This window comes from Phascolarctos cinereus, unplaced genomic scaffold (genome assembly GCF_003287225.1).
Source record: "Phascolarctos cinereus isolate Bilbo 61053 unplaced genomic scaffold, phaCin_HiC Scaffold_2;HRSCAF=192, whole genome shotgun sequence".
NCBI classification, from domain to species: domain Eukaryota; kingdom Metazoa; phylum Chordata; class Mammalia; order Diprotodontia; family Phascolarctidae; genus Phascolarctos; species Phascolarctos cinereus.
The window spans coordinates 218,496,529-218,517,731 of NW_027555625.1; the positions used below are offsets into that span (position 1 = coordinate 218,496,529).

Sequence of the window (21,203 nt, forward strand, 5' to 3'; positions counted from 1 at the left end):
AAGAAAAGAAAAAAAGAGAAACTCCAGAAAAGTTTATAGGAATTGGGGTAAAACACAGCAGCATTAGCTTAAATACCAAAATTCTATGCACTCTCAGTAGCTCTGTTTTCCACAAAAAATTCCAAGAATGCTGTGTGAATTCTGACAAACAGGGCATTTCTTGAAAATTAAGACAGAATGTTTCTACTACTGTGTATTCCAAATTGACCTGGCATATTTTCCACTAAAATAAAGTAGGGATTTACTATAGGATCAGATAAATGTATTCTCATGCTTCCATTACTACCACATACAAAATCTTTCATTGTGGACTATATGGTGATGTACATACCTGTGTAATGAGAAGGATGAGTTTTCCATGCAGTCGAGAGAGCTTTCTTAAGGTTTTGACTCTGCTCTCCATCAACTGGTATAACATCCCCAACTGGGGTACCAGGTCAGGCAACTAGAAGAAAAATGATCAAGAAGCACTTGGCGCATTTTGTGTCAAGCAAACAGAAGCAAAGGGAATCTCAGATAGACACATCATTTCCTTTAAACAGTCCTGACACAGAACTATTCTATGGATAGGGGAAAAACTAGGAAAAAAAGTCCATCTCTTATGCCATTTTCTTAGTTCTCTTTCCCCCATTTTATTTATTTTTCCTTTTCTTTCTTTCTTTTTTTTTTTTTAAGGCAGTTGGGGTTAAGTGACTTGCCCAGGGTCACACAGCTGGTAAGTGTCAAGTGCTTGGTCTGAGACCAGATTTGAACTCAGGTACTCCTGACTTCAGGGCTGGTGCTCTATCCACTGTGCCACCTAGCTGCCCCTCTTTCCCCCATTTTTAGCAGAGTGTGAGTCAACATACACGGATCATTCCTTGACACAAATCCCCACAGTGTGCTTCAAATGCTGAGATCCTTACCCTTAAAAGGCTTGTATTCTAAAGAAGGAGGGGGTGTTTTAGAATCAACTATTGAAGTTAAGGTCATGGAGATACAGGTACAAGTTCACACAAACCACTTATAGAAAAAAAAAAAAGCAAAGAAATGATAATAGGCTGACTTCAGAAAAACTTGGAAAGACTTGTATGGTCTGATACTGAGTGAAGTGAGCAGAACCAGGAGAACGTTATACATAATGACAGCCACGTTGTGCTCTGACTAATAATGATAAACTTAACCCTTCCCAGAAATACAAGGATCTAAGACATCTCCAAAGGCCTCATGATGAAAAATGCTACCCACATCCAAAGAAAAAACTATGGAGTTTGAATGAAGATCAAAGCATACTATTTGCTATTTTTTTTTCTTCTGTTGAGTTGTGTTTCCTTGTTCTAGTGGTTCCTCCTATTGGTACTAATTCTTACTTACAACATCACTAATGTGAAAATATGTTTAATAGGAATGTATACGTATAGCTTATATCAGACTGTGTGCCGTCTTGGGGAGAGTGGTGAGGAGGGAGAGGGAGAAAATTTTTAAACTCAAAAGCATATGGAAGTGATTGTTGATAAATCAAAATAAATTAATTAAAAAATTTTTGAAAAGGCAAATTAAACTTTGAAGCACAGTTAAATTTTTTTTAACATTGGTATAAACTAAATCTTTCATAAGACACAGAGGATCAGTTTGGTTTTTTGGAAAGCTGAATACAATATTTTTTAAAATTCTCTTCTATGAAATGCAGACATTATCTGTAAGCATGTATTCCAAAGAGCTATGAGGATCAAGGGGAGAATGTATATAACGCATTTTCCAAATATTAAAATATTTTGTTAATGTCATATCATTATATGAGATGAGGACTGCTCAGGTGTTAACATATACTGAGGCCTGAGAATATAATCTCTTCTTTTCTAACGTTTCCATTTACCTTCCCCACTCCTAAGTCAAGAAGGGGAAGAAGAGGGGCAGCTAGGTGGTGCAGAGGATAGAGCACAGGCCCTGAAGTCAGGAAGACCTGAGTTCAAATCCAACCTCAGACCAAACACTTGACACTTACTAGATGTGTGACCTTGGGCAAGTCACTTAACCCCAACTGCCAAAAAAGGGGGGTGGGGTGGGGAAGGGGAAAAAAAAAAACCAAGAAGGGGAAGGGAGAAAGATGAACCTAGGATGGATGGAGAACTTTTTCCAAAACACTTCTAGTTCTTCTCTACCTTGAAATCTCAAAGCAGAACAATGAAAACAAAGGACATAGAGGGAACGGCTGATAAATTACATTAGTGACATTCTTTAGGCATTCTTAATGTTGAAATTAATTTTTCCCTAGAGTTGCAAATGTCTATTTTGCTGATTTATTGAAGTCAAAAAAAAGGAAAAGTATAAAAACTTTCAAATATCAATAACAGCGATTTTAGGAGCAAAACGATCATATGCAGCAGCAGGTAGATGGTGCAGTAGATAAAGTGTTGGGCCTGGAATCAGGAAGACCTGAGTTTAAATCTGGCCTCACACACTTACTAGCTGTATGGCCTTGGACAGGGCACTTAACCTCTGCTTCAGTTTCCTCATCTGTAAAATAGGGATAATAACAGCACCTACCTGCCAGGGTTGTTGTAAGATCAAATGAGGTAATAACTGTAAAGTGATTAGCACAGTATTTGGCACATAGGAAATGCCACAGATATAAAAATGTTAGCTACTATTAACAGCAACACACATTCTTATGTTCTTTAATAAAATGGCTTCGATTTGTAAATTTGTGAAAAAAAAGTGACTAAATTATTTTGATTTGGTCAAAATTTCTATTCCTTCATAAATACTGCTTTGTTTCTTCTTCCACCTTCCCTGTAACATACCTTGAGGACAAACTTGCTTTGATGGTTTTTAGGACACTCTGGGTAGGGCCTAAATTCCCAGGAGACTATCTGCACCATCTTCCCTAGCCCCTGAGCTCATTTTCCATTTTTGGGGAGCTATTCTTTTACGCTGCACTATACTGCTTCTTAGTAACTAATGGCAGTCAAAGAGACATGGCTGGATCATGCTCCTATAAAATATCATATAAAACCAGTGACCTGAAAAATAAAGGGCTATGGTACCACTAATTATAAATGCTAATCTCTAAGAGACATTACCTCTGGATTAGTTCAAGGGGAGATTTTTTTGGGGAGTGGGGTGGGGGTGGGGAGAGGTAAGAGGGTTGGACGTTATGAAAATATTTAAGCCAAACCTTTTACTGAACTTCAGCAAGGTAAGAGGACCCCACCCACCCAACGGTATTAAAAGTGTCTGTCTGGTTATTATTGTTGAAGATACTTACTGTGGACAGATAAGATGCATGTATGGTTAACACAGATTTTAACCATGGAACCATAAGTACAGCACTGGAAAGAAAAAAAAATTAAAATCCGAAATTCAAAAGAATTTGGCCATTAACCTTAAGAAAAAAAAAAAGCTATGTAGGGGAACTAAACTACAGATCCTATTCTCTGAAGGTAAATTGTCCCATCAAGTCTTAATGGTAGATCTATAGTTTCTAGTTTTTTCCCAACATTCATAGGAGGCCCATTTTGAGTTTTATACTGCACTAGAAACTACAGGGGAGTGCAACATTAATTCCTTTGGGAACTTCAAATCTAATTGAAGAAACTAGATTCCTCTACTATCTAGAGAAAGAAGTTAAAGGAAAGAACCATTCCTTTTGCCATTTTCATTCTACTGCAATGCCCCACTGTTGGCATCATGAGGAGAACACAAGACCTGGTATCAGAAAGATCTGAGTTCAAACACTATCTCAGACACTCATTAGCTAGGTGACCCTGGGCAGGTCATTTAACTTGTCTGCCTCAGTTTCCTCATCTTTAAAATGAGAGTCATAACAGCACCTATCTCACAGGACAATTGCAAAGATGTATTGAGATAATATGTAAAGCACTTGACTAGTGTTATCATAAAGAAATTCAATCCTCTTTACTGACTGATACAAAGGACTTAATAACAGGCTTTTAACAAGGAAAAAAAATCAGTTGACAATTCATGTGTAAACATGAGCAAAAACACAAAACCATGGGGTAAGGAACAAGAAGTATATCCACAAAAGGAAATTTGAAAATCATTACTACTACCATTAAAAAACAGCTATGGTGATGTGACATAGCCTTAAGAACTTAAAAGGCACACAAATGTACAGTATGCATGTTTGCATGCCTGTAACTACTCCAAAGGCTCAAGGATAAGAAAAAGGAATCAAGAAATTCTGTGCCTTAACTCAACAAGCAGACAACAGAACCACTTCCTTACGTCAGTATTAACAGACATTACCAGCTAGAGTCAGGCTCGTGCAGAAGGCGTGTGAATCGTGCCTGGTTTGTTTGTTTTTTACAACAACAAAACACTTGAATGTTTTATAGGCATCAGGAACAATGTAGCACAACTAAATTCCCAACATTTAACCACACCATGTAAAATACCCAGCGCCAGGAACCCCAGAGTGCCAAATGACAGCCCCAGCCTCAAGAAATGTGTGTATAGTACACCACAGGAAGCTGCAAGGTGAAATATGACCTGGGCCAGGAAGAGAGCCAGACAAAGCGCTCTACAACAATGTGAGGTGCAAGAGAATACTTTCCTGGTTTGGGGGCCATGGAGGGAAGGAGAAAATTACCACCAGGCAGCATATGAGCCGAACCCTGAAGATTCTGAATAGGAATGCTAGGGAGGAAGGACATGCTAAGACTGAAATCTGGCAGGACAGGGAACAGCCAGCAGTCCAGTTTATCTAGAAGCTTGGGGGACCAGAAGGCAGTAATGGGAAATAAAGCTGGAAAGTGATAGGTTGCAGCTACATTGTCAGCTGTTTAACCTGTTTAAATCTGTATTCTGTCTTATAGGTAATATGGAACCAACAGAAGTACACATCCAGACCTAGGCCATAAAGATTATTTTGGCAGTCCATGAAAGATGGTTCATAGAAGTGAGAGACTACAGACAGGAAAATCATTCAGGAGGTAATTAACAATAATCTAGGTAAGAGATAATAATGAAGTGTCATGTTCAAGGAACAGCAAGTAGGGTATAGAAAGGGAATAGGCTATGAGAACTTCAAATGTCAAAAAGAAGATTTTATATTTAACCCTGTAAGTAAATAAGAAGGCATGAGAGCTCAATGAACCCAGGGATGACTGGTCAGACTTAAACTTTAGAAAAATCACCTTGGAAGCTCAGTGGAGAATAGACTAGAATGGGGACAGATTGGAGGAAAAGTGACCAGTTACAAAGTTACTGCTTAGTAGCAGTACTACTTGCCTGTAGTCCAGGCAAGAGGTGATAAGGGTCTGAGCAAAGATGGCAGTGGTTATGTGAAGGGCATATGTATAAAAGAGATTTTGTGAAGACAGTTGAATTGTATATTCTTCAAGGACACAATTCATAACTCATCTCTGTGCCTACTGAATTCCACCTTTTGATTTCTCTGGCTTCCTTTAAGACTGAGCTCAAAGCCTACTTTGTTCAGAAGGCTTTCCCAGTCTCCCCAGCTGCTGATGGCTCCACATTTAGATGACCTATTTTGTATATATCTCATATATACCTAGATTTTTACATGTCTCCACCATTAGACTTTTGCTTCTTCAAGAAGGGAACTGGCTTTGGGCGGATTTAGGGGCCTTTCTTTGAACCCAAAGCATTAAGCAGTTTTTGGCAAACAGTAGGCACAATAAATACTTGTTGATTGAATGACAGTTATGATACTACATTCTTAAATAAGAGAATAAACATTTATTAAGTGCAAGGCACTGTGCTAAGCACTTTAATAAATATTAACTCAATGATCCTCCCAACCACCCCAGGAGAGAGGCACTATCAATATCCCCATTTTACAGGTGAGGAAGTTAAGGAAGACAGAGGTGAATTGACTTGCCAGGAGGTCTTCCTGACCTCAGGCCCAGTGCTCTAGCCACTGCACCTCAACCCCTTCAATGACTTGAGATATGACTCACCAGCCTCTACACAATTCTACAGCTTAACACAACTACTATAATGTCATCTACAGACAAGAATCTGGGGGGCACCGTTGATAAGGATCCCTCTTCTGTTTGGACTCTGAGTTCTGACAGCATGCTTTTTGTGAACATAGATGTTTTATGCCCCCACTCTGTTATCAGTAAATCAGAGGAAAGTCAAATGAAGCTACCTCTATTACTGCACCTATCAAAGCTTTAATCCTGTATAATTTTGCAGAGGGATTTGAGGTACTGGACATGTCATAAGAAAAATGAACAAGGCCAGATAGCACAGATAAGAAATTGTATAGCTCTTCTAAAGCCATCAAGACTCTCTGGGAAAAATAATCTCATCAATACCAATATTTTTCCAGCCATGCTTTATGACTACAAATTAGAAAATGCCATTCTCCATGAATCTAAACTGTAAGTTATCCAAAGGGAAATGAAACATGTACGATATGCCCACCTAAATAAGCAGTAAGTAGCAAAAAAAAAAAAAAATCAAAGAGATGTATGACCAGAAAAGGAGGTAAACTGGCCACACACTGAAAATGAACGATAAATATACAGACAGCCTAGGTGCTGCCCTGAAGGATGTGCAATGTTGAAGAAGTCCCTTAGCATGTTAAGTGGACCACCTTTGGATCATTTAAAGGAGGACATGGACAAAGGAAAAACGAGTTGCAATATGCACCATTGGAGGGAATATCTAACACCAATGAAATATAAAAAAAGAACATACTAGAATTAATATCATTAGGTATGCTTTATGGTGAGTAACACAAAACTAACTGGCAGGGTTGGTCTTAGCTATCTCCAAAGCTATCCTTAAACCTTCTTAAAATCAAGATTATCCAGAGGAAAATTGTTCTCCTTGATTTTATTTCTCTTGGCATATCTGCAGGAAAGCAGTAGACGGAAGAGATGGGCAGATCAAAATGATGGTTTCATGATTTCTCAAAGAGCCACTCATTTGGCAGGCAGGGATGCATTCACATTTTTTCTCAGCCTACCCTACCTCACTCCTAAGAGTGCCACAAAGCATATAATTAAATTATCAAGTGAATAAAAGATTAATTTTCAAAGACTGGAGATATCCTAGGGCAATCCCAAATTTGGGCTAAGAAATACTGTGGTAGTCTCTATAATATATACGTCAACAACAAATTCTTAGCAAAAAGATGATGTCTCACCTATTGGGATGTCCTTGCAGCCTCTTAGTAAGCTGGAAAGAAAAAAAATAATCAGAACCAATATTTAACATATGACTATCTCTATAATTTCCAAAAATGCCTATGCCACAAATATATCCAAGGAGAAAAATACCAAAGCCTTTTCTACATTAGGGAATTTTTAACTTTAGTTGTCAGTGTCTGTAATGTTAATTTTTAATAGCACGACATAAGATATATTCATATATATGTACACACACACACACACACACACACACACACACACACACACACACACAAATAAATCTCTGATATCCAAGTCTCCAGCAGAGAGAGCTTCCTCTGAAGGGAAATGACACAGGTCAAAAGGACATAAGTCACATAGGAAATGACTTCAAAACAAAAAAGCATCAATAAAATGCATAAAAACACTTTAAAATTACACCAATTCAAATTCCTTATTCTCACCATCTTGTCTCCCAAGTGTTATTTGCTGGAAAAGAAACTACTACATACAATACTCTTTTGCTGGGGCCATATTCAAAGCTCTTCCTAAGAGAAGTATTTCACTGATCCAACAACACTTAATATATGGTACACGTCAACACACTGCTACATCCTCAGCTGTGTATGAAAACACCAATTTTAACAAGTACCCTTAACAACAGTATTATTTGACAGTTACCAGTAACACCAAAGCCTGAAGCCACTGTAAGCTCTGGATTAACAACCTTAACCTCTAACTCCTCCCCTCCAAAGTTAACTTTTATATGCTTTCAGAGCTCCGGATTTATGTGTTATTCAATTAAAATTCTCAAGTATGTCCAGGTTTAAAAAAAAAAGGCTCTGATACAGAAAGAAAAGAAACAATGTCAAAACGATTTATTTTCTATTAAAGTCTGTAATAAACATGGTTACTCATTTATGATAATCCTTTGACAGACTGACTTCAACAAGTATTTATCGAGTGACCATATGTGCAGTGAGTTTCAAAACTAACATTTCTGCTAATACAATGATCAAATGTGCACAGTGGTGCATCTTATACCTTATAGCAAGCAGCCCAGCAGAGAAGAGGTCACTTAGCTGAACTAAGCACACAGCTCAAAGCTCTAAACTAGGGATCAGCAAAACTAGCTAAAGTTTGAGGCCCAGTCCTGAAACTCACTAGGTAGTGTGACTGTGCAAATCACAACTGCCTTGTTCTGAAAGGTAACCTTTTTAGGAAACAGGACTAAACAAAATGGTTCAAGAATTGTAGAAGAAAATAAATTATGCCTGGTATTACACACCAGAAGGTTCTCTTACCTCATTCAATAAAGGAATAACAGCATATACTGGAATTCTTAACACGGTGTTTCTTATTAAGGTATCCTTTCTTGTTTGAAGTACTTTCTGTAAGTAAAGGACAAAAAATTATCCAGTAATACAGCTGGTAAGGACACAAAGTTAGTGGGTAAAAAGGATGCTACTAAATTTTAAACCTAAAAGGAAAACCCTGTAAGGTACCCTTAACAACAAAAATAAATGGGGGCAAGACAACTTAATTGCTATACTGTGACCCATGGAAAATGCGAAAGCTTCAGTTTTTAGAATGAAGAGGAAATATATTTTGATTATAATTTTTCAACAAATAACTTTTCTTTACAAACCATAAAAATTTCCCCATTAAAGATGAAAAAGTGCCTTGGATATGCAATCACCAGACCTGGCTTTAAGTCCTGGGACGGGCTCTTCCCCAGGTGTGTGAATAAAGGCAAGCCACTTCAACCTTCCTGAAACTCAGTTTACTACTTTCACAATATCTCACAGGATCCTGTGTCAAAGATCCACTCAGCAATCTCCAGTGGCTCTTGACTGCCTCCAGGATCAAATACAAAATGTTCCTCTCTGGCATTCAAAGCCCTTCCTAACTTAGCTCCCTCCTACCTTTCCAGTCTTCTGCTCTCCTCAACTGTGCCTACAGACCTCCCTGGCTTGTTTTAAGTCCCAATTAAACATCTTTTACAGGAATCCTCCCCCAACTACTCATAATTCCAGTGCCTTCTGCCTATTAATTATTTCTTACTTATCGTGTATATTACTCATTTTGTACATAGTTGTTTGCATGTAGTCTCCCCTATTGGATGGTAAGCTCCTTTAGGGCAGGGACCGTCTTTTGCCTCTTCTAGTATCCCCAGTGCTTAGCACAGTGCCTGGCACATAGCAGGCACTTAATATACGTTTACTGATTGATTTGTACAGTTGGACTTGTCCTCAGGAGACATCTATTCTAACCCTCTCACTTTACAGATGAAGACAACAAAACCCAGGGAGGTTAAAGTCACACAGTGAGATTTGAGAATCCAGATCTATCGACTAGAGCAGTGCTCATGTGAGAATTCTAGCTAATTAGTAAAAACTAACGTAAAACTCTGTGAACATAAAGATTTTACCGTAGAGATGAACCTCATTACATAACTGAAAATTAGTCCAACTTACAGTTTAAAAATGTTAAAATAATTAAAAACTAAAATTTTATTTAACATCATTAGATTTCCTCAGAAAAAGATATAATACATGATGTAGTAAACTCTGAAAATTCACTTAATTGACAAAAAGGATAAAAAGTCTAAGTTACTAAAAGCTAAAGTATTATTATATAATGAAACTAGAAATATTATACAAGAAATTGCATCCCCTTAAGCAATCTCTACATAGAAAGGAGGTATGCCATCATGTCCTGACCATGATATGCTTAAAACACACACAACCCTCCCACACACTCAATTTTTTTTTTTAATTTAAGGTACTCTGGAAATATCTTTAGATAAGGTAGCAAGCTGGTCACGTAGCACAAAGACATCTGGATGTGACATCCTTGCTTCCCACCATGGCACCAGTCTCTGTGAGACATTAAAATGCCATGGGAGGAAAGCTTCTACAACACCAGATAGCAGCTCCTCTATGGAGAAGGTGGATGAAAAGGCCAGCATGGATTATGAGCTGAATCAGTTGAAGAATTATACAATCTAATCTCTTAAAACACGTTTGAGTACATACAGACACATACGTATATGTGCTACATTATCATATCACATGCACTAGTTCGTATCAACCAAAATATTTTATAGAGCTAGAGGATATGACCCCAAAAAAAGATGTCATGAATTATGAAAGAGTTCATGAATCACTGGCAATTGTGCTACCATTTTAGATCTATGAAAAACCAACAAGTGACCCTTACATTTAGCATATAGCAGTCGTTACTCTCTAGGCCCTGCACCAGAAGAAGGGTAGCTGTCCGCCTTTAGGTCCCCTTTTCTTTTTTCTTTCGTGGTGTCTATGTCCATCGCTCCCAATCGCTCTTCAATGCTAACTTGCTGAATAAATAAAAACACTGTGGTTAAAGCACATTCTACTACTTCATTATTATGCATATGTAGCCACACACTAAAATACAATGTTGTCATACAATTATCCTATGTCCATGCACTCAGATCTAAGAGCTAAGAACTAATAATGGGCAATTGTCACCTCTCCCTCTGTGAAAAAAAAACTCTTTCCTATTGTACTAAAAATCCATTATAATAGCTACTGTTTGGGACAAAAATAGCACCCACAATATACATTTTTCTTGTTGCAGTAGAAATATGATCATAGTGTACAAAGAGGGATGACTCGATGTGTTTTTCAGATGAAACATTATTAGTTACATTCTCCAAAGATTAATGTTTATGAACTGAAAAAAGTAGGTCCGTGACGGTCCTTCACCCAATCAATTTCTCAGTTGTACTGATACTAACAACTCTAAAAACTCATTTGTCTACTTCTATTCCCTGCCCTGTATTCTACTCAAATCCCATTACCACCTGCCTGACATATGATTAGCTTCCTACAATAACAATTTCAACCTCAATTCTCTCTAGCCCTTAATCTGGCAAATTAATTTTACTTATAAGTAGATCTGATCAGGTCAGCCACTGGTCTATTCCATACTTTCAAAATCTAGGCAAATGAAACTGACTACAAGTAAAATCTAAACTACTCAGCCAGGTATCCAAGGCACTCCACAATCTGAGGTCACTGTAGGAACAAAGTTTTCCATCTCAATATTCTACATGTATTCTACATGCCAACAACAGCCTCTAGAACTGAACTGATATTCAACTGAATTGACTGCTATCATACATATATATGGGATGCATGCATATTTGTATATATGTATCTATTTAAATCTACATGTTTTGAAAGGCTACACATTCTTCATGATATAGCTTACCTGTTCCTATTTCCTCTATAAAATCTTTTCTCCTTGATTACTCAATTAAGAAATCATTCTTCTGCCTTACATATCAAAAAGAATACTTTGTACCACTCACTTCAGACCTGTTTTGTACAGAGCACTTTTTCTGTGTTGTACCCTAGGGCAGGGATCACCTCTTCATCCTCTTTGGATTCCTGGCTCTGGCTACGAGACTGCATACAATACAAACTTAACATTATATCATGGAGCAGATGAGAGAGCCCTAAAATAGGTGTCAGAAAGGCCTGAGTTCAAATTCTAATTAGGCACTAGCTCTGTGATTCCAGGCAGATTATTTAACTTCTCTGTGACTGTGTCCTAATGTACTGCAACATCAGAAAGCTGGACTAAAGTTCCTTTAGGCTCTCAATCTATGATCCTATGATTGAATGCCAGACGTGCTCAGACAGCCAAGAGAAAAGCATCACTGGATCTCAGCAAAAAGCGAAACCAGACTGAAATCATCACAGCAAGTACCGGCTTTTATTTAGTTCTGTAACATATGAAACATCCTGACAACGATTACGCATATATGCTCATTTCTAGCTGATGTGTCAAGGAAAAACTAAAGATTTATATTTCTAACCCAAAAGTGGTCCAAAGCAAGGGTCATTTTCTACCTTTTCTTGACACTACACTCTAAAATACAGTAAAGGAAAATAAAACAGACAGCAGCAATAGCCTGACAAACTTCTAAGTGGTTTAAGACTTAAATGCTAATTAAGTATGATGATATTTCCCACTGTCTTAATGGAAAAACAAACAGAACAAAAAAACTTAATACAAATTAGACATAGTATGTGGTAGCAAAGGTGCCATCAGCCTTTTTGAAGGATTCAATGGCAACAAAAGCAATGACTGACAACTGGTGAATGTGCCATTCTTTGCAAAATCTGTCACTTTAAATTAAACGAAGAATCACCTCAGTGACCCACACCATTTGATATCCCTCACTTCGATTACCTCCTTCTCCTTTAATCTCCTTTTACTTTCTGTTTTCTCTGTCTCCAGTGTAGGTTTGATGGCTGCATGATGTCCAGGAATCCCAGGGCCTAAAACTTTGGCCTCTGAATTCATCATGGGTGTTCTTACCTACAGAATTGGAAACGATGTTAAGAGAAGTGGGGGAAAAACCCACATGACTCAATTATTAAACTCAGACAAGCTTAAATCAAGAATAATGGCGAGATGTATCACAAAATGGGTGAGATATACCACAAATATCTGCTATTTGAACTATATTCAATATGTATTAGTCTCTCTCTAAAAACATTTTCAATCAAAGGATATGAACAGGCAGTTCTCAGATGAATAAATTAAAGCCATCTATAGTCATGAAAAAATGTTCTAAATCACTATTGATTAGAAATGCAAATCAAAACAACTCTGAGATACCACATCACACCTATTAGAGTGGCTAACATGACAAAACAGGAAAATGATACATGTTGGAGAAGATGTGGGAAAACTGGAACACTAATGCATTGTTGGTGGAGTTGTGAAATGATCCAACCATTTTGGAGAGCAATTTGAAACTATGCCCAAAGGGCTATAAAAATGTGCATATCCTTTGACCCAGCAATAGCACTTCTAGGGCTGTATCCCAAAAAGATTAAACAAACTGGAAAAGGACCCACATGACAAAAATATTTATAACATCTTTTTGTGGTGGCAAAGAATTAGAAACTGAAGGAATGCCCATCAACTGGGGAATAACTGAACAAGTTGTGGTATATGAATGTAATGGAATACTATTGTTCCATAAGAAATGATGAGCAGATGGACTTCAGAAAAACCTGCAAAGATTTATATGGACTGATGCTAAGTGAAGTAAGCAGAACCAGGAGGATGTTGTACATAGTAACAGCCAGGCTGTGCAATGACTAACATTGATAGACTTAGCCCTTCTCAGCAATGCAAGGATCTAAGACATCTCCAAAGGTCTCATGATGGAAAATGCTATCCATATCCAAAGAAAGAACTACAGAGTTTGAATGCAGATCAAAACGTACTATTTGCTATTTTTTTCCTTCTGTTTTGTTTCCTCATTCTGGTGGTTCCTCCTATTGGTTCTAATTCTTCCTTACAACATCACTAATGGGAATATACGTTTAACAGGAATGTATATGTAAAGCCTATATCAGACTGCATTCTGTCTGGGGAGGGAGGATGAAAAATTTAAAATTCAAAAGCTTATGGAAGTGATTGTTGATAAATCAAATTAGTAAAAAAAAAATTTTTTTAATAATATGGCATTAGTTTCTCCACAATGTAACAGATTTTTTAAAAAAATCTAACCTTGATTGAAGATTTAAATTAGATGATAAATTAATTTTACTGGAGAAACATGTATACTTTAATTTGCCTACAAACAAGTTTCTCAATTATAAAACTACATATTTATCAAACTTAATTCTTAATTCTATTACTGATTTAGTTTATAAAGAATTTTCAAGTAGGAATATTACATTAAAAGGAAAAATGCAATAAATCTCCTTTCATAAAACTTACCATTTAAAAACACAGCTGATTACTTCAGCAAAGCTACCTAAGGGACATGCCAGGACAGCTCAGACAGCCAAGAGAAAAGCATCACCTATGAAACTCAGCCACAAGCGAAACCAAATGGAAGTCATCACAGCAACTCCCAGCTCTTATGGTTTTGTTTTGTTTTCTGAAGTATACCAAACTGATTCTGATAAGACCATAATTTTACTTAATGAGCCTCAAGTTTTTAATCAAAAACAGTGTCATGCTCTCTTTAACTTTTTTGTTCTCCAATTTGAGGGATTATCAGCAAATTAAAATCTACAGTGACTTTAATAATTCATTGGACAATACCTTTATGTATAATTTTTTCTCAAAGATGAGTATTTTCAGATGTACCTTCAACACTCACTTATTCACATTTATACTCAGAAAAAAAAATCACAAAAGTATCTTTAACCCTAATACAATCCAATTACATGTCTTTTGGGGGGGGGCCAGGGGGGTGGTAGTGGCCCACAACCAGGGTCAAGTGACTTGCCCAGGGTCATATAGATACTAAATGTGTGAGGCTGGATCTGAACTCAAGTCTTCTTGACTCCACAGCCTGTGTTTTATTCACTGCACCACCTAGCTGCCCCTCACATAAGCCTTGATCCACTGAATTAACCTAGAATAATAGCCTCAATTTACCCAATGTAGTTTGGGCAGTTTTTTCCCCAAGGTAACTGAACAATTAGTATTTGCCTAAAGCAAAATTACTCTAAGCTATAGACACTCTTATATAAAATTAGAGGAGTTCTTCTCTTTCAATAATCTTTAGGAATATAGCAACTCAAAAACCTTTGAAACAGGAATGAGACAAGTCATGCTATAGGGTTGATATATGTCAAAATACCTTACAAAATTAAAATATTGAAGTTACTTCTAATAACCCTTGTAAAGCATAAATGTGAAATCCTCCCTTAATCACAGGGATAAAACTCAGGAAACATCAAAAGTCCATTAAAATGGAGGGCATTTCAAAGTATATGGCATATGTTGAAGTAATTAGTGACGCGGAAAATGTAATTTGCAAGTTGCCTTTTGATCATTACCCTACAGAATAAAAGCAGGTAGTTTGAGTACAGATCTTAGGTTCAACTGAGTTTCCAGGTTCACTCTAGCAACAACTACTTGAGATGAGTGGCTATCGGAATATTAACTGAGATGCCGGACTGAATGGCATGAGGGCAAAGAACAAATTATACATTATAACAGAGGACCAAATGGAGCAGTCACCCAACAAGTAGCCAGCATATTCTGTGCTAGGCACTGGGGAAGGCCATGGTGGACACAAATAAAATGAAAGACTCCCTGCTGGGAACTTACACTAACAAGAAAGACAAAAGTTATATTAAGAACAAATACAAATGAATACAAAGTAGTCAAAGAGGGAGGAAATGTCTTAGGTCAGGAAAGGCTGTGTATACCAGGGTTGCTTGGGAAGGAGGCCAGACAGAGCTGAAGAGCACTGTGGAGGACAGAGGGAAAGACAGACTATGTCACTGAGGTTCAAAATAGAGGCCAGATTTTAAAGGACTTTTAAAGCTACATGAAAGGGTTTAAAATTTATCTTAGAGGCAATTGGGAACCACTGGAGTTGACTAAGGAGGGGAGTCACACAGACAGACCTGCGCTTAAGAAACATAGAAGCAGGGTGCATAACAAAGTCAATGGAGCAGGAAAAGACCTGAAGCAGAAAGACCAATTAAGCAGCCACTGAAATAATCAAAGTGAGAGATGATGAGGACCTGAACCAAGATGGCAGCTGTGACTACAGAGAAGAGATCAGGTTTCAAAGATGCTGAGAAAGCAGAAATGACACAATGTGGCAAGTGACTGGATATGGGAAGTGGAAGAAGAGTTGGGTCCAAGAAAATATTAAAGTTACAAAGCTGAGAGTCCAGGACAGTGATGTCTTCAACATAAAAAGTGAGGTTTGGAGGGGGATGGGGAGGGATAGGGGGAGATAGGGTCAGCAGGAAAGCTAAGAGGGCAGTAAAAGAAATCTCTAAATGTGCCATGGAGCAAGGAACTCCCTCACTCCATCATGACATGTGGGTATTGAGCAAAGTTGCAGGGCAGCAGTAGAGAAGACGACCAGGGAGGAGGTGTCACCATGGGGAAGCTGGGTCTCAGTGAGGGCTAGTGAATGGAAGAAGTGTGAAGGGAAGAAGGAAAGCTTACTCTCAGTGGGAGGTAGGGCTGGGCAGGGGACATGTGTAGAGTAAGGCTTAGAAGGTTGGGAGAGGAGAATGGGGCGGGGTAGGGGAGATGTTTGGGATCGCTTGCTCCCATTTCGACAAGAATGGATTAATATGAGCAGATGAGAGATAAACAGGGTTTGGGAAACTGCTCAGTCTCCAGGGGTACTGCTGCTAGGGAAAAGCAGGGCTATAGAGTTCACTTTCTCCTGTGAATCAAGAGTGGTGCCACCAAATGGAATTGGGATTGTTTCATTCCTAGTATTTGTGCTCCCAACAACTGATGGAATACCCAACATATAATAAAGAATTAATGATTAATGATTATGATAGACTGATTCATTAAATAGTTTATTTAAACCTGTTACCAAAACTGATACCACACTCACTCACCTTTGTTACAGCTATTCCTATTTTTGGAGTCCAACAATTGACATCTCTTATCAGACACATATGGGGTTCTCTGGAGTTCAAAGACTGGAACAGGTAAAAAGTAAAAAATTAATTTCAGACACACCATAATCAAACACAGTCACAAAAAATTTGAACACATACACCAATGTACAAATACATGCACAAATTGCGCATATATTAGAAGATGTGATATATCTTCTAAAAGCAATTTGTGTTCTGGTCATTAAAAATTATGGACTTTAAAGAACTCTTTTAATGCTAATGACTTCAATTTATAAAGAAATCTCCTTTTTACCACTCAAAGACCCATATGTCTTTACATCCTCCTCTCTCTTATATACAAGTATGTAACATTAATAAGAAAAATAACAGGTTCTGGGCTTGTACTATATCCACCATGTGCAATTGCCAGACATGAATTTTTAAAAGTACTCTAGTAATAATGGCATGCTCATAAACAACTCATCAGAAGTTTTCAAAGAAACTTAAGGAATTAAAAAGATTAAATCATTACATTATCCACTACATGGCGATCCACTGAAATTCAGTGGGTGCTAGTACTACACCCAGAGATAAAACTCCATAATAAAGTCTCGACTAATTCAATTTAAGATCCACTCCCCTACTTCAAAAAAAGCTACCTTTCAGGTAGCTACCAGAAAATAACCTTTTAAAAACCAAGACAGAACAAAATACCACATTAAAATCTTCACCCTTAAATACATAATTTTATATTAGTTATTCAAAAGAAGCATCTAGTTATCTACCTACCACTCTTTCAATAGCTGGCTGCAAATGACTGCCATATACAAGTAGCAAAGACTGCTTGTCTGAACAAAAAGCTGCTGCTAGAATTGGGATAGGTGTTGGTGTTGATTCTTTGTCTTTCCCAGATGTTGCAATCTGAATAGTGCAATTCGAAGTCAAAGGCTTTTTGCAGTATCTAGAAAGGAAAAAAAAACTCAGATGTGATCAAATCATTCGAGATTAAGTAGCAGGTTCAAACTTACTGCAGGAATCCCCTTATTAGAAGGCAGAGAAGGGCATCGTAACCCAGAATATTAAGATGCCCTAACAAGGTAGAAACCGGATGGAGAGGGTACACTGAATATACTCGTGCTCATAAGCTATCTGCATAGTCTATGGCTATCACAACTACACAAACCTTCTCTACCACCCTCTACAAAACAAAGGAAGAGAGTCACTGTTTACAAGGTCCACAGATCGACACAGGTACCCAGCAAGTTGCGCCATGAGTACACTAAGAAAGAGTGTGTGGGATGCACTATGAAAACTTAAGACCAAAATGCATCATAAAAACACAGGAATCTAATTAATGATCCTCTGTGAGGACATCTTGTAAATCCAAAACCAAGCTAATACAATTTCTTGCTTCCTTTAAAGGTTTTCATTTTAGGTGTTATAACCATAATTCTATTCAGAAAAATTTATCTACCATGTGCAAAGCACTGTGCACAATACAATAAATGCAAATAAAATAAGGACACTACCTTAAAAGAATTTATAATTTAATAAAAGGTGGGCAGAATATGACAGACAAACTAAGTATGATACAAGGTAAAATATGAGAAGTGCCAAAGAGAGGTATATACAAGGTGCCCAGACAAATTTTAAGGAGATGACTTCTTGCTTACAGGAGGGGAGAAGGTGAAGTAGGGGATCAGCAAGGCTTGATAAATAAACTGGTAAAATACAGAAAGATCCTCAGAGATGGAAGGAAGATAGGATGGCCATTCTACACACAGAGGTGATTGCAAGGCCTGAATCAACTACAGTGGAAGAGCAAAGACCCAGGTATAGAAAACACTACAGAATCACAAACCATAAGCCTAAAGATTAATTGGATGGGGGGGGGAGAAGAGAAAAAAGAGTCAAACACTGGTTCAAAGACGGAATAGAGGAGCTATCCACAGAAGGCGATATTAAAGAAGGTTGAGTGAAGTTTAAGGCACAGCTAAAAGAGAAGCTCGCTTGGAGACACATTGAGTTATGCGATGTTCACAAAACCTCTAGATACAGGTAAGAGAAGGCACACAGAAATGAAAAAGTAGAGCTCCAGAGAGGCTAAGCAAAGGGATAAATGGATTATGGAGTCATTTGCACAGGCAATAACTACAGCCTTAGGAGATGAACATTTTGGAGATAATAAGAAGACTGAAAAGGAATAAAAAGAGGACAAGAGTGCCATTTTATAGAAGCCAAGTATGAAAGAGTATATTAATACTAAAGAGAGTATAATCAAAAGTATGAAATACTGTTGAAGGATGAAGACTGAGGAGAGGGTACTAGGTTTGGTAAGAGAGAATGTGAGAATGTGAGAATGTGAGTGTGTGTGTGTGTGTGTGTGTGTGTGTGTGTGTGTGTGTGTGAGAGAGAGAGAGAGAGAGAGAGAGAGAGAGAGAGAGAGTGTGTGTGTGTATACACACAAGCAGGTTGAAGGGGTCAGCAGTGAGTGTGCAGTAGAAAGTCAAGGTAATAAATACAGATTATTTTACCTGGAAGTAACAGTAAAATTGCAAGAAAATAACATTAGAACTTCAGAGGGTAGTAAGATTAAGGTGGAAGTATATCAACAAGTGGGTTTCAAAAGGAAAAAATCCAAGCTATCAACAACAAAAAAATGCTCTAAAACACTAATAAGAGAAACGCAAATTAAAGCAACTTTGAGGTATCACCTCACAATTATCAGACTGGCAAACAGGACAGAAGATTAGAGAAAATGACAAATGCTGGAGGGGCTATGAATTGGTCCAGCCATTCTGGAAATCAATTTGGAACCATATGCATCAAGTTATTGAAATGTTTGTGCCCTGTGACCCAGGCATACAACTTTGTTTTTGTTGTTCGGTTGTTTCAGTCGTGTCCAACTTTTCGTGACCCCTTTTGGGATTTTCTTGGCAACGATACTGGAGTGGTTTGCTTCAGCTCATTTGACAGATGAGGAAACTGAAGCACAAGAACTTATTAAACAGGACAGCTTCAGATGTAACTGAGAAGATCTGTATAACAAGTTATACAATACCATTTTAGAAAAAATCAACTAGGAAAGACTTTGGAACTCGGGTCAATGCAATGACAAATCATAAGTCCATAAGAATGTAGATGAGACACACAACTTAAGCCCTAACAAAGAGGTGATAAACTTAAAATGCTGAAAGAGACAAGGCTGATGTGGGAATGTGTTTTGTTGGACTACGCAGTTATGCACTGATGGGTTGGTTTTTGTGTTTACTCAAGGAGGAACAAAGGGATTCCATGGTGGGGAAAGAGTAGGAGGGACAGACAATTTTTTTTAAAAAGAGAAAAAATAGTTACAGTGAAAAATCAAAAAGTATAAATAATTTAAAAGAACTTTTTTTAAGGTAAAAGGAAGTTGGCTTTCTTTTTTTGGGGGGAGGGACACACACAGCTGAAAAGCGGGGGGGAAGATCCACACAGGAGGGAACAGAAGAATCCTAACTAAAAGACAATAGCTAAGAAAACTAGAAATGCATGATGCTGAGAATAGTTAACGGAACAGGCACAAGAGAGGGAGCACAGGAATAAGAGCACAGACAAAGCAGTTAATAATAATAAGTTAATAATAAGGAAGGCCTTATCCTTCAAGACTAGAAAAGGACTGATTAAGAGATAAATATATTTAGAGAGAGAAACAAAGGGCAGCTAGGTGTTGTAGATAAAGCACTGGGCTTGCAATCAGGAAGACTCCTCTTCCTGCGATCAAATCTGACCTCAAACATTTACTAGCTGTGTGACCCTGGGCAAGTCACTTAACCCTGTTTGCCTGAGTTTTCTCAACTGTAAAATGAGCTAAAGGAAATGGGAATATCTTTGACAAGAAAACTGCAAAATAAGGGGCGGGGCCAAGACAGCAGAGTGAAAGCAGTGACTTGCTTGAGCTCTCCCCCAAACCTCTCCAAATACTCATAAAAAATGGCTCTAAACAAATTCTGAAGCAGCAGAACCCACAAAAAGACAGAGTGAAACAAATTTCCAGCCCAAGACAACCTGGATGATTGATCAGAAAGGTGTATCGCGCCGGGCTGGGAGCGCAGCGCAGCAGCATGGGCGTGCAGGCTGCAGCAAACCTGGAGCAGGCCTCAGAGGACTGAATCACGGGCAGCTATGGAGGTTTCTAGACTCCTCAATCCACGAATGCCAAAGACAACTTAAAAGGTCAGTGGGAAAAGTCTGTTTCTGTTGGTGGTCAAAGAGGAAGGCAGGGTCTCAGCTCCATTCCCCAAGAGCCTGGCATTGGGGGGGGGGCACGCTGCTTCCCGAGCTTCCGGCCCACACACTGAGGGGGAATCCAGTGGCTGATCAGAGAGGGACTGTAGGCATCTCTTTGTCAGTGCTGAGGCAGGAATCTCTTGCTTTGCCAGTGCTTGGATCTGGGTCACAGTTCTGGGTGGCGGTCCTGGGGTGAGGAGGAGCACTGGCGTGCTGGAGCCTGTAGTGGCCGGAGAGGAACCCCTCCTCACAGTTAAGAGAGAAAAGATGCTTGTGGTCACTCACAGGCCAGGAAAGAAAGAGTAAACACCTCGACCCTTATCATACCACCTTGGAAGAACTGAAAATTTACAGGTCCCTACAAGTATCTCTGAAAACAGCTACACAAACCCCTGAAGCTTGGGACACTACACTCTCC

The 21,203-nt window shown here is 38.3% G+C and overlaps 1 protein-coding gene and 2 non-coding genes across 3 annotated transcripts in view; all 3 read right to left on the reverse strand.

Annotated features, from left to right (window-relative positions):
* WDR43 (WD repeat domain 43) overlaps positions 1 to 21,203 on the reverse strand; it is a 51,287-nt gene that overhangs the window by 3,508 nt on the left and 26,576 nt on the right. Inside the window, 9 exon segments of the mRNA XM_020983768.1 lie at positions 332 to 445; positions 3,248 to 3,311; positions 7,124 to 7,155; positions 8,411 to 8,497; positions 10,329 to 10,374; positions 10,376 to 10,464; positions 12,351 to 12,479; positions 16,514 to 16,597; positions 17,306 to 17,477. Of these exon segments, the coding sequence (XP_020839427.1) occupies positions 332 to 445; positions 3,248 to 3,311; positions 7,124 to 7,155; positions 8,411 to 8,497; positions 10,329 to 10,374; positions 10,376 to 10,464; positions 12,351 to 12,479; positions 16,514 to 16,597; positions 17,306 to 17,477 (817 nt within the window).
* LOC144456056 (small nucleolar RNA SNORD53/SNORD92) lies at positions 11,786 to 11,860 on the reverse strand. Its single transcript, XR_013484962.1, has one exon. It is a non-coding gene; the product is annotated as a small nucleolar RNA SNORD53/SNORD92 (small nucleolar RNA).
* LOC144456055 (small nucleolar RNA SNORD53/SNORD92) lies at positions 13,954 to 14,031 on the reverse strand. Its single transcript, XR_013484961.1, has one exon. It is a non-coding gene; the product is annotated as a small nucleolar RNA SNORD53/SNORD92 (small nucleolar RNA).